The 13,761-nt window shown below is 45.7% G+C and overlaps 1 protein-coding gene across 2 annotated transcripts in view; it reads right to left on the bottom strand.

The window, feature by feature from the left end:
* Positions 1-871: 871 nt before the first annotated feature.
* The window catches only part of LOC118209579 (rho GTPase-activating protein 42-like), a 75,986-nt gene continuing 63,096 nt past the window's right edge, over positions 872-13,761 (bottom strand). For both annotated transcript variants that reach the window (XM_035385020.1, XM_035385021.1), the window contains 11 exons: positions 13,313-13,387; positions 12,676-12,757; positions 12,401-12,459; positions 11,252-11,357; positions 10,115-10,274; positions 8,937-9,102; positions 7,296-7,730; positions 6,694-6,850; positions 3,782-3,838; positions 3,235-3,314; positions 872-1,592 (listed from right to left, as the gene is read on the bottom strand). In XM_035385020.1, coding sequence (XP_035240911.1) covers positions 1,504-1,592; positions 3,235-3,314; positions 3,782-3,838; positions 6,694-6,850; positions 7,296-7,730; positions 8,937-9,102; positions 10,115-10,274; positions 11,252-11,357; positions 12,401-12,459; positions 12,676-12,757; positions 13,313-13,387 — 1,466 coding nt within the window. In that variant the 3' untranslated portion in view covers positions 872-1,503. The remainder of the gene's footprint in view (positions 1,593-3,234; positions 3,315-3,781; positions 3,839-6,693; positions 6,851-7,295; positions 7,731-8,936; positions 9,103-10,114; positions 10,275-11,251; positions 11,358-12,400; positions 12,460-12,675; positions 12,758-13,312; positions 13,388-13,761) is intronic.

The raw sequence follows: 13,761 nt of genomic DNA, 5'->3' as shown, positions 1-13,761 counted from the left end.
AAATGTAACAAACTCAAACTGCAATTTGCTTTAAATGACCCTGGACATCCAGAGAGGGAAGTGTCTTTCAGAATGAGGGGTCAGGGTCACCCCACATTCCTGTTCATACGGAAAAGAACAGAGCGAGCCTCACAATGTTTCCATCCCAAATACCTAAAATGTTTTCATTTTTCAGTTTTTTTTTTCTTCCCGCCTGTTGCAGATTAGAGATAGTTGTTTATCGGGTGTGAAACTGCTTATTAAGATTAGTTTGATGAATGACTTCCATCTCTTTTACATAATTTATTTGCACTTTAAAAAGACAGGAATTGTGTATATGGTTTTTAAATGACGACAGACTGTTATTCTTTGTTACAAAGCCAACTGATTAAATTCTAGCACATTGATCATTTGCTGTCTCACTGGACTGTTTCTCACTCATATTAGATAGCGAGACTCAGCATTCTGGGATTAATTAAATAAAAAGAAAACAAATGTGGATTGTCTGAACTGCACCACGACGTTTGCTACATAACGTGTATTTAAAGACGATTCTGCTCCCCATGTAAAACCGCTATTATTTGAAACATGTCGTTGCGGTGTTCGCGATTCTGCTCCCCACATAAAACCGCTATTTAGCGTTTGAAACTAGTTGTCGCGTTGTTCGCGATTCTGATTCCAAGTTAGTCTGGTGTCCCGCCACAAGCTTTCAACTAACCAGCCTTGGGACTCCCGTTTAAAAGGAGCTTTTTGACTTAATCCAGCACCCTTACATTAATGTGTCTCTATTAAATAGAGCTGGTAATAAACACAAATACAAATCACCTGTTGGTGTCCTGAGACACATACGGCCAATGGGATAAATAACAGGAAACATAAGATTACACAGGGCAAGGGTGTATTACTGATTTACTTAATATAATATTACAATACTACAACATAGTATTATAATATGTGGTACCAAAACACTGATGAAATGACTTCAAATAAATGACAGCACACTTATACTCATATTAAAACATATTAATTACCTAATTTGGCCCACTGGAATTTTACAAAAGTGAAAGGTCCTAACACTGTGCATAAAATATTTTTAAAAATCAAAAAATGTGGCAAACTTCAGTACAAAAGCTTTGGTTGAAATGGATGGAAATGTTTTTGTCAAACTCAAGAGGACAAATAAGAACTTGTGGAAACAGGAATAAAAGTGTGTCAGTAAATAAAAATAAAAGACATAATTACTTAATGTGAAACAAAATTACTTGTTGCCTACTGTTGTATAAAACAGCTGATATGATGTACAGAAAATATTTATTTCATTTTATATATGATTATATATAATCTATAAATACTTCAGAGTACAAGGGTGGTATATCCCGCCATTGTACTCTAATGTAGAGCTTCTGCAGCCAATCAGCTGTTAGAGGGACAGCTGAGCCAATGGGGAGCAGGCTTCAGAGCCACTTTGAAGGACAGCGTTACCATGGATACCATGAAACATACAGATGCTACTCAGGAGCTTTTTTAGAGGAACACCACATAATTTTCAGGGATTAGGCCTGTTTTTCCTTCATATGTTGCTTGGAGCCAGCCAGGTTCCACTGAAGGATATACTGCGGGTAGAAAAAAAAGTTAGTTAATCAGATAGCGTGAAAAATAATTTAGTTGAATAATAATCATTTGACCGGGCAACCTAATCCAATCAGAGTTTGGCTGGAAACAGGCAGTCTGGTGTGTGGAAAGACTGGCGGTTTTCAGCCAGACTCTGACTGTTACAGTTAAACTGCCATTTGCTTGCTCTTTACCCACAATCCCAAAACTGACTATCACATCACAGTATTTTCTGAGCCTCAGATCTACACACTGTTTGCGTTTGTCATTATTCACACACTAAGAGAGCCACGACACTTGGCAAACCACGCTTGGCAAACCACGCTCGGCAACATGGATAATTAATGTTAATGACGTCTGTGCAATGTTCAGTGGGTCAGGCTGCCCTCTCTGTTAAACCCATAAAACTTTCAGCTCCAGGGTCTGACTCATAAAAACTCTTTCAATCTCACGACAATGAAAAAGACTGATCCTTCCAGTGTACGGGACACACAAAACGACAGGTCGGGTTGTTTCATCCTCATGTTGTCTTCATATTATGTATGCACCCTGTGTCCACCGGGTCAAAAATGACACACTCTCGCCAGACCCCCTGTGATAAAGCCTCTTCATTCAGTTTTAAACACTAAATCAATATTTTTCATGTAGAAACAACCTGTCACTCACCAAATAAATCAGTGAACAACTGTTTTTCTACTTCAAAGTCCTGAGAGACTGTATTTCTTCAGTCTACACCACTTGTTTTTACTACAGCACACACATCATTGATTTTCTTTCTTCTTTTAAAAAAAAAAATAGATTTGTGGAGCTTAACTTTGTAAACTTTGTTTTGATTTCATAACTGCTGGGGTTAAAAAGACTCATAAAACAATATATGTACCCTGTGTAGTTGTACCATTTTCATAAAAATATACAAAATTAAATCTTTAAAATTTTCTAATGGTAGGGTCACTCCAGGAAAAGTTGTCAAAGTTCATGCTTAAAAAAAAAAATTTGGGGGGTTTTCACTGCTGTTAATCTCAGAAAAGGGTCATTTTTGACCCTGAGGACAACACAAAGATCAATCATGCATTTCACTACCTTCACTGACCTTCCAAACGAAGTTTGAAATGTACACAGTTCAACCCACCGAAAGCCCAGAGCTTGCACAACGACCGCTGGTTTATTTGGAAACTCTCATTGACATTCATTCTGCCAAAATAAATCCCTAAAATACACACAGTGCCGTAATAAAAGGTCTTTGTTCGGTAATTGCGATGATAAGGCCGTGCTCTCTAACTGCAAGCCCCGGTCTGTTTACAGTAAAGACGAGAGGTGAGGTTTCCTGTCAGCAGGTTAAGCTGACCTAGGAAGGCTGTCTTCCAAAAATACGACCTGGCGATAAAAATCTCTTCATTTCGCCGGATAAAATGTGTGCGGGGTTATAAAACTACTCGGTCCCCTGCGTTCTGTTGATACCCTTGCAAAAATCACCAGGGCATTGCGGCATCTGGATGTTTATGGTCCAAGAAACTCATTCCAGCCCCTGTGTAACCTTTTAGTATTCCTCCACACGGCTGTAGCGAGTTCAAACAAGCACCACACAAAGTCCTGTTTTGCAGGACGATATACAATCTCAGGCTGTCTCCAATGCGCATAACTCACCGTTTGACAAGAGCGCCCCCTGGGGGAAGCTTAATTCATGGCTGTGTTCCGCCTTGCAGGAGTACATCGCTTTAGCATCTCTGTCGAGCATCAAAAGAGAAGAGCACACAGTTCACGCTTACAGTCACTGGAAGAAAATAATTAAAAATACGACCGCACTCCATTCAAAGCATCCTGCCAGTTACAAACGAGTTTAGAAACTGAACTGGCTAATAAGTTCAGTTTTATTCACTCTTTGTACTCTTTTTTACGACCCTGGAGAGAGTTAAGAGCGGTGGTTTTTCTCCGATTCTCGGAATGACCTAGCGAGGTCGATACTTGTGTAAAATAACACGCTGATTAAATTTCACTGCAGGCCAGTATTTACAGGCACTGCCGAAAAGGGCACTGCCATTTCACGAGCGATGAGTTCTGGAGGGAGAAGCAAACCATAACTGTTCCCCGCAAGTTCTGAAAAAGCAGTTGTTCAGCGCCACAAAGCTAATACCAATCCAATAAATACACTGCAGCAGGAGGAATTATTAGAACTTTGGAAATAATTCATTACCGTCCAACGGAAGTAGACTGCGTGGAGATTTCAAAGACCATCGCTCTGGCTGCAACCCTAAAAACAAAAACAACCCCCCCACCCCACTTTTAAAATATTTTCCAATAGCAAGCTTTAATCACACAGGACAGACGACCAACTAATATGATAACATCCATGGTGGAAATTTTTTAATCTGCACTACCTCATAAAACTGACATTTTTTTCATTCTAATTTGATGATTATATTGTTATTGTTATTATTATTATTCACTGTTTGCTTGACTTGGCTGGTCCAGACATACTTGACATACTGCTCATCTGTGCACTGCGTTAGTGAAGGTGTTTCAGTCAGAGGACAGGAAACGAGTGCATTAACACAGGCAGAAAACAGCACAGGAAATGAGTGCATTAACACAGACAGAAAACAGTGGGTTGCCAGGTCAGCCCAGAATGCAGACAGCCGGTCAGAACACTCCTTATTGGGGAGTGATTCATTGGTTCTGGGATGCCATGGTTGGCGTGGAGCGAGCAGGTTCAGGAAGTCTAATAGCCCTGAGCTCAGTTTCCTTCCAGGAGTCAGTTTTTTGGGAAATAAAACACAGTCTGCTCTGGCAGCATGCACTGAATGACCTTGACTGTGGAATTATGGAAGTCCCAGGATAAATCACTGTGGGACTTTACCAATACTGTCCCATAGCAAATCTCTGAAACCAAGCATTACATTTTCTTAGAATTCTTAAATATTATTTTCTGTTAATTCAGCTGATTTACGCCCATGAAAAGACATTAAGCACTGAGAAAGAACACAGAAAATAGAAAATAAAATGAATAAAAAATACCAACGGCATTAAATTTAGTCCTCAGAATTACAGACAAAGTGCTGGAGCAGTTTGACTGCATGCCCCCCCCCCACTGAGAGCATTTCCAAACACTGTGACCATGCCAGCAGCCATGATTGCCCCCCCCCCCCCCCCTTAATGTGACAAGAGGAACAATGAATCTGTCCCCCGAGTAGAGGCAACAGACCAGCAGCCCAGGTCACGTCAACCCCGGCGGCGGGAGGAAACCAATCACAGCTGCCCTCCCGCGTACGGGGGGGGGCCTCATAAATCTGCGCTGACGTTCCGCGCCCCGCGCCGAGCTCTCTGATGCAGATCCGGCGTCCCGATTCCCAGACTGCGGGGTTCTCACACGGGTCAAAATAACCGTGCGAAAACAAAACAGCGTCCCGTTCGAAAAACACACTAGACCTCAGACTCCCCCCCCGGAGGTTATCGAAACGCACTCCCGCAGGAGAGCGGGCAGCGGGCACGGGAGCCAATTAAAGGAGAATTTTAAGTCGTTTCCGTTACCTCGTCACCCAAACGAGACGGTCATCAATCAGACCCAGAGGCGCTATATGAACCGCTCAGGCCTTCGACTGCAGGAGCCTGAAACCCAAGCACCCCGCTGCCTCGGGTCTGTGGGGGGGCTTCACTGAAGCGCGTCCCTTATCAGACCCGCCAGAGCAGTACAGACTGTTTACTTATCAAACCCTCCCCCCCCCCCCCCCCCGCCTCCCGAGGAGAACAGACTATATTTACTGTAGGGTGGTTTACAGAGCTGTGCCCCTTATCAGACCCCCCAGAGGGGAACAGACTGTGTTTACGGTGCTGAGAGGGAGTCTGGTAAAGAGACAGTGCTATTGCCTCAGTACTGCACAGATGCAGTCTTTCACTGAGCTGAAATAGCATTATGGAAACCACCAGGTTTTCCATGCACTGTGTAAATCAGGTCTGGCGCTGTCGGAAAGCTGAAGTCATGGGAAATAGGTTGGTGTCACTGAGGGTGTGGTACAGTGGGCGCTGAATAAAGATCTTGGAACACCATTAAAAAGTGAAAAGCAGGTAATGCAAGTTACCTATGAGTCAGCAGCCAGCTGTGCTACAAGGGGAAACCTGGTTTGATAGGCTTACAGAGATAAAGCAAGCAGGGTAATTTATGTTACTGCCATTTTGTTGTGATTGTGTCTTTTTTTGATGATTTGAGCTTTTTCTTTGATCCTTGGGTATATAAGGGGGAAAAGTGAAATGGCTCAAGGAGACTAGCCATATAGCCATTCCACAACATTCACATTTTCACCATTGTATGCTGCCATTATTGAACACACTGTATGATAATCTCCATTCGCCTTAACCTGGCATTCCTCTTTTGCCTCTAAACCACTGCACACCTAGTGGTTTTAAGGTCCTAACATACACACAGAACTCAGGATATCTGCACCATGTAGTCACTCGTCTATACACTACTGCTGTAGCAAGATAGGAACTGTATCTTTGTAGCCTACACAAGCTGGAGGCATGTTCACGTCTACCAATATAGACAGCGATCTGTATACGGCTACACACTACTGGCTGAAAGAGGCTATAGCCCTTCATTTGCAGTTTCATTCTGTGTATAACCGTTAGCATAGAGGAAAGGTTAAAACATTATTTTGAAGTCAGATAATTGAGTTAACATTAAATTAATCCTGTTCCAATAGCATCGGGTAAGACACGTCTGGTGTTTAACGTGTCTGAGGGAATTCTAACACATAAAACGGTTTGCATTGACTGATCCCTGACATACCCTCCTAAAACCCACCAATTCATTTTGTCCCCTGTAGGAGACATGAGCCTCTGCTCTTAACCTCAAGAACCCTACATTCTACTACGCTGAAACATACACCACAAAATTAAATGAATAATATTTTGGAAAATATTTTCACTGCAACATGTTTTATTTGTCATCCAAGACACTTGCATTATGTTGAAAAAGTAAAAACTTTTCCAGGCCACAGGAGAACATGTCTGGCAGATGTACGTCACCTCTGGTTGAAATACATGATCTGGAAAAAAAAACGCTTTTGAAGTGTTTGAGAAGCTCACTGGACCCGGTTCTGGCGTACTCACACTGAGCCGGGCCACTGGTAGCCATTACTGGCCGAGCCCTCGGGCCTGCGCCGGACGGCCATTTTGGGCGGGAGTTCTGGGTGGGGCGGGGCCTTGGCACTGTCCCGCTGGATCAAGGCCACCAGACTCTGGACAGATCCCCTGCAGCCGTGCTGACCTGTAGGGGAAGGGGTGGGTGGGGGGCTGGTCAATCACAGCAACAGTCACACGCTCCTCCAACTCAACAGTGAAAGAACTACAATTCCCAGGCTTCACTGCCATGTAGCCAGCCTGAGGGATCACACCCACAATACAAGTGAAGTGTGGATGAATTCAGAGCACACGGTAAATGGTACATGCAGACAGTTTATGCTGTTAGGTAATTACTGAAGCAGTGCAGGTTAAGCACCTTGCTCAAAGGTACAACGGCAGTGCTCCACCTGGGAATCAAACCTGCAGGGGTGTCCCAAGCCCAGTTCCCTAAAACGCTGTACTACACAGGGCTGCAGTGTGGCTGGTTTTTGGTGAGTTCCCACCCTTACGCGCACTTGCGTCGTAGGGCGACATCCCTGCATGGGACGTGGCGATCGTTGGTGTATGCGAGTCGGACGGAGGGGACGCACCTTCGGAGGTACCCAGCGATGTGAGGGAGGGGGCGGCTGAGGGCTTGAGGTCCGGGGGCTCCGGGTCCGTCGGGGTGCGCCGGGACTTTTTGGGGCCGTCCGAGGGCTTGCGGCCCGCCCGGGAACAGGACAGGGTCTGGGAGTCGTCCGATTCGCCGTCTGGCTCGGTCGCCTCGTCCCTGGAGCTGGAGCTGGTGCGGGCGGCGCCTGGCGGTTTGGCGGTCCCGGGCGGGATGGCGGTCCCCGGGGGGGTCGCGGTACCGTTGGAGGAGGAGCAGGCCTGGGACGGGGTGCCGGACGGGCTGCCGGGGGACTGGTCCGGCGCCTGAGACTGAGAGACCGTTTTGGACGAGGTGTTCTGCTCGGAGGAGTGGGAGGAGAGGGACTCGATGCTGCCTACGGGGGTGCTGGCCAGACTGCTGCTGTACGTGTCACCTGGGGGGGGGGGGGGGGTGGGGGGGGGGGGGGGGGGGGGGGGAGAGAGCGAGAGGGAGGGAGGGGTAGACTGTCACACTGGGGGTGCGTCTCATCAAACTAAAGCGATAAAACCACAACCTGGACAAAAAACAAATAGACACGAGGCCACCATAGAGATGTACTCCTGGCCCTTAAGACCACTGAATTCAACTGCAGTCTCAGCGACATACAACATATGCTCATCTACTCTAAGAAATCCATGATATTTTATGACAGCAATTCAACTGCTGACCCACATGCTCTCTGTAGCCCACCCCAGACCTAGCCCCCCTTCGTCACTGAAATAAAAAAGTACACAGTCCTGCCTGTGCCCAGTTCTGCATCTGCACAGTCAGCACACCGCCAACGCAGCAGCCGGGCACATTTTAAGAATGCGTACAATGAATATGTAAATAAGGATAGGTCGTATTTCTACACTGTTTTATACACAGTAATGTCAGGAATGTCTGGCCTGTACAGAGCTTTTTTTTGTGAAGAATCTGGCTTCTAAGAGGAAGTACTTGGAAGGGCAGTGACACAGGGCATTGCCAGAGATAATATTTGCCGTTCTATCCGGACGGTCTGATCCATACTCCTAACCTTGAAAGTTCTGCCCTCCCTCCTTCTTGAATTTTAGAGCCGTCTGATTTTCAGGCTCATCGTGAATATTCATGAGCCGCGCACAGAACGTGTGCACTTTGTGTAGCAACACACGGGAACACCCTGTGACCAGCCCAGAACCTTCCAGAACCTTCCACGGAGGGCAGAAGGAGCACAGGAAATGGCCATCTGGTTTGCATTGCGAGTGCCGTCGTGCTGTTATGCAGTCTGGGGGAACACAAGCTACCTCAGAAAGCCACTCCAAAGACCTGCTGGGCAGCAAGCACGTCTCACCCAAACCGTCAGCCCGCACAGCATTGTTAAAGCTCTGTCTTCACACAGTTCATTAGCTAAGAGGGTTCTTAGACTAATTTTCCTGCTTTTGTAGACTTCACATGCTGGTTGTGAAGTATGTTGCTGGCACATGTGGTTCACATACTGATCCTGTATATATGTGTGTATGTGTACCATTAAACCTATCATCCTCACTTAAAAGTAAGTTTTGTTTTGTCTGATGGGGAGAATGTCATTTGCGTTGTGACACAGAGGCACCCCCTGCTGGACGGAGGGCGCGGTGGGACTCACTGTCTCCGTCAGCCAGGCACAGGGCCGGGGGGTACAGGCCCCGGGACTTCCTGGGGCCCGTGGACAGGCGGGGGCCCCTGCTCTTGCGGGAGGTGCTGCAGTGGGGCTGGGGCTGGGTGGAGGGGGGTGGCACTGGGGCGTTGGGGTCGGGGGCCTGCTGGAAGATCTGTGTGAGCAAAAGAGGAAGAATGAGCCCCACCTGCGCTCCCTCTTTTCTCTCTGTCTCTCACTCTGTCACTCCTTCTTTCCCTCTCTATCTGTCTGTCTCTCTCTCTCTTTCTGTCACTCCCTCTCTCCCTTTCTCTGTTACCCCTCTCTCTGTCACACTCTCTCTCCTTCTTTCTCTCTGTCACCACTCTTTCTGTCGCTCTCTCTCTCTCCATCTCTCTGTCACTCTCTCCCTCTCCTTCTGTCACCCCTCTCTTTCTCTTTCTCCCTCTCTCTCTCTCTCTGTCCCGTCTCTCTCTCCATCTCTCTCCTTCTGTCACCCCCTCACTCTCTCTTTCTCCCTCTCTCTATCTCTCTCTCACAGAGCTGCCACACAGTAGGGAAAGTGAAACAGGACTGGGAGAATAACCCTGCTGAAATGCTAAGGGGGCAGACCCTGCAGCTCTGGAGCCTCGCTGCTCAGTTTAAATAAAAATAAAAAAAACCCTTCTCAAACTGCTTCAAAGGGGGAAGAAAAGCGAGCACACTGCACCGCCCGTTTCCTCCTGCAGTCACACAGACTGCTGAACAGCTTCCTGATTTCACATTACCAACAACTGTGGGGCTGCAGAATACCAGAGCGTTTTAATATGCATATTCATTAGCTCTGTAATTCATATTCATAACCGCTAATTACATTTCATTCACTACAACAGTGCCTTAACAGATACCAGACTGTGGGGCCCACCCATGCAATAGAACAGTGCCTTAACAGATACCAGTCTGTGGGGCCCATCCATGCACTAGAACAGTGTCTTAACCAAAACCAGACCATGGGGCCCATTAATGCACTAGAACAGTGCCTTACCCAAAACCAGACTGTGGGGGTCCACCCATGCACATTGCCTTAACAGGATGAACCACCCAGCAACCCTTTTTTTTTACATAGCATTTTAAATTTGATAGGTGGGCCTGTCCATCTCTCCAACAGCAGGGTTATCAGGAGCAAATATCAGCTGTTGCCCACTGGCCTTCTCAAAGTTCTCCATCATGATCTCCACCACGATGTTCTGGAACTTGATGTTCATCATGGCCGCCACGGTCTCCTCCTGGGAGCGCATCAGCGTAGGCCCGAAGATCACGCCCAGGTTGGCCACGCTCATCATGTTCGACTGGCTGTGTGTGGACACCCTGCGAGACGAGACGCACGCCTGTGATAACTATTTAACCCTGGTGTAGCAGCTAGTAAATGTGAAAATTTCAGGTAAATGAACCAGTAAGCAAGTTTTTATATTAAAGGGCAAATTTATTTAACACTCAACTAACAGCTTTTACATGTACCCTCATTTTTTATTTTACATATACTGGTTGAACACCTGGATCAAATAATTATCCTGAATGTTGAGGAATATATGTATTTCACAAAATATTTATTATATTCTTAATTCAAATAATTTTGGGTTTCGGTAACACGCTTCGGTGAAAACTCCCAGAGATCTATGGGAATATTTTTAAACATACAAGCATCTTAAGAGTTTCAATTATGCATTTGAGTCTGTCCTGCTTGTTTACTTGTCAAAAAAAGAATGCTTTATATCAAAGGAGCACCATCGTTTCTGTTCAGAAAAAATTCACACAGATGACATTTTTAAAATGTCACAGTTTATTAATGTTTTATTAGCCTGAAAATCGTGGCTGAATATCTGTCAGAACTGTAGTTCTGGTGACATTTCTGTGCACGCCTATACTGAATGTGCATACATATCCATGAGATGCATTAAATATGAAACAGACAGGGCAGATGCTGTTTGTGAAAGACTACTAAAGAATGGAATCTGTCTAGATCTGTCTTCTGCCGATCAGTGTGATGGGATGGTGACTACCTGGTGATCATTTTCAGGAGTAAATAAAAATAAATCTCGCAACACAACCAGAGCTCTGAGGGACAGCTCTATCGTGTAAAATACACAACGCTTCCACGCAAAATAGAATGATGTATGGAATGACTTCCAGAAAGCATCTGCTGGTGTCAGCTAAAACATGAATGGAAATGTAAATTAAAAGGAGATAGGAACAGTGACTGTTTCCCATGGCGACTTAAATGCGATTTTAGTGACTGGCGCCTGTCGCTTGGCGACCATGCGACGGTTCGGCGAGGGGGGTCATACCTGACCAGGTGTCTGATCAGAAGCTCCAGCATCTCTTTGTTCTTCTCCGGAAGCTTGTGGACCAGGGCGTGCACGGAACACACCCTTTGGTTCTGATCGTCCGACTCTGTGGGGGGCAAAGACGGGCGTACGGTACAGAGGCGGACTGATCACACTGCTGCAGCTCGGAGCATAAACTGAACGCATTTACAAAGTGCGTAAGGTGTGTGTAAGTAGCTCTAGATAAGAGTATCTGCTGAAATTGTAAATGTCCATGTAATGAGATCCCTGTATTTCAGAAATGTTTTGGACTCAGGTTAGAAACACCCTCATGCCATGGGGAGTAGTTTAAGCAGACTGTGTGCTGTGTAGAGTAATATCTACATCTAAGAAGATGCTCTTCTGTGTATTTTCCTGAATGGAAAATCCCCATCCAGCCGGGCTGTGGTTCCATCTCAGGTCAGGAAGTGAGCTGAAACCCAGGCCAAGCATGCTTCTTTGCTAAAGGAACTGCTCATGTCATCCTGACTCTGGAGATAAAGCTGTCAGTCATGACATCCATTTACCCTTTTTTTTTTTTTTTTTTTTTTTTTAACGTTTTAGGCATTTATCTGATGCTCTTATCCAGAACAGCCTACACAGCTTACATTCCTCACAATCCATTTATACAGTTGGAGATTTCACTGAGGCACTTCAGGTTTAGCACCTCACTCCAGAGTACAATGGCTGTGCCTCACCTGGGAATCAAACCTGCAACCACAAAGCTGCAAACCCAGTTTCCTTACATAATTTAATATTGAAGATGATTTCCTTGAAGAAAATGTATTTTTTCTGTCATTATTACACATTTTATAAAGCTTTGGGTATCCATAATCAGATGCCTAGAAATATTCCAAAATAGTTTCAAAATAATAATTACATCGGGGGATCTAAATAACCAAATAGAATTAGCTGTATTGACCCTTTCAATAGACAAATTCACTCCTTCATTTTAAACTGGCCCGCAATAAATATTTCAAATGTTGAAAGACTCAAAATAATTAAAAAAAAGGCCAAGATGTGTGCGTGGTCTCCAGACGTGTGCACGGGGAGGTCAGGACATTTTGTAACAGAACCCCTTCTGCGGGACGCCAGCGACACGGCTCCCCCGGCAGGTGTTTTACGACTTACTGACAGCGGTGATGAAGTCTTTGTGGAGCCGGTACGTCATGAGGGGCTCTGAGAGACATCTGGGGTGGGACGAAAAAAAACAAAAGAAAAAGAAAAGAAAAAAAAGAAAGAGGGAGATTTAGAGAGGCATTTCGCTGACCAGCGCGGTCCGTTTGATCTAACAGGCGCGGCGTCCGGTGAGTCACGGCTGTGAGTGGATGACCGAACCGCGCCGGCTCGGAGTGCGTCTCCGTCCGGTGACGAGCGGGCCGGGAGGGTCCGCGGGGCAGGCTGACCTGAGGTAGTCTTTCAGGCCGCTGGTGATGGTCTTGTTGTCCCAGACTTCGGGGTCCAGGTCCTCGTCCGGCGCTGATTTGGCTGCGGGTGAGATTCGGCAGCACAGCTCGTTATGCCGGAAGCACGTGGCGTGAGAATTAGCTGAGTAACAAGGCCCAGCTGTACTGTATACAATATACTATATTACTGTGAGCTACTGTCCCTGTCTAAAGCAGCGGGTTATAGACCCCCCTCCCCAGTAAAATACAGACCAACAGTTGTTATGACGACCAACTGTCATCCCAGATGTGCAGCTCTGGGGCGCGGGGGGGTTGGTACTTAATACACGGGTATTCAAACCCCAAAACCTCCCCCACTGGCTGTGTCCCTGACTGTGTAACCCCAGGCTACGCTACACCTATTCTGAGTGAGTGAAATAATAACCAAACTTAATCAGAAAGGTAAGACTTACACACTTCAGCATCCAGGGCAATAGAGGTAAACTGCCAGCTGACTCATTGTTATGCTTTTCTATTTTCTTTCAAGGCTCTTGGCTGCACAGTGATTTTATTTGGCCAATCAGGGGGATCTATAGTGGCTGTAATTCTGGGCAACTAAAGGAAAACCTCCATTTTAGGAGAGTTCTGCCAGCCTTACCAAACACAGCAGTCATGAGCTTCTGCACTTTAGAGTTCACCCCTCCGATCCTGTACAGTCCCATGGTGTTAATGCCTGCACAAACACGATGACATCACAGGACCTCACACGTCAATCAAACACTCTCATCCAGCTCGCTATAACATACTTTTGGAACTGCTTCGTCTGTAATAATATCTACAGGAGATCTCTGGGGGGATTAAAATGCATCATTAATTGGGCTAATCCTGATAATGGACACTGAAATTGAATTTTATTCTTTTGAAAGAGTGTTTCTACCATTTTGAAAGTGTAGCCCAGGGAGATTGTTTGGCTGTACACATGGGGAGACATACTAATTTACAGTCCCTCATAAGATTAAATTTTGAATGATATGCATGTCCAACCAAACACTTTATTATGGTGCTAACCTTGTCAAATATACCAGTCTGTGTTGATTTACAATAGCA

Source organism: Anguilla anguilla, chromosome 12, assembly GCF_013347855.1.
Source record: "Anguilla anguilla isolate fAngAng1 chromosome 12, fAngAng1.pri, whole genome shotgun sequence".
Classification (NCBI taxonomy): domain Eukaryota; kingdom Metazoa; phylum Chordata; class Actinopteri; order Anguilliformes; family Anguillidae; genus Anguilla; species Anguilla anguilla.
Note: the sequence above shows the minus strand (reverse complement) of the source record. Positions and strands in the feature narration are given on the sequence as shown.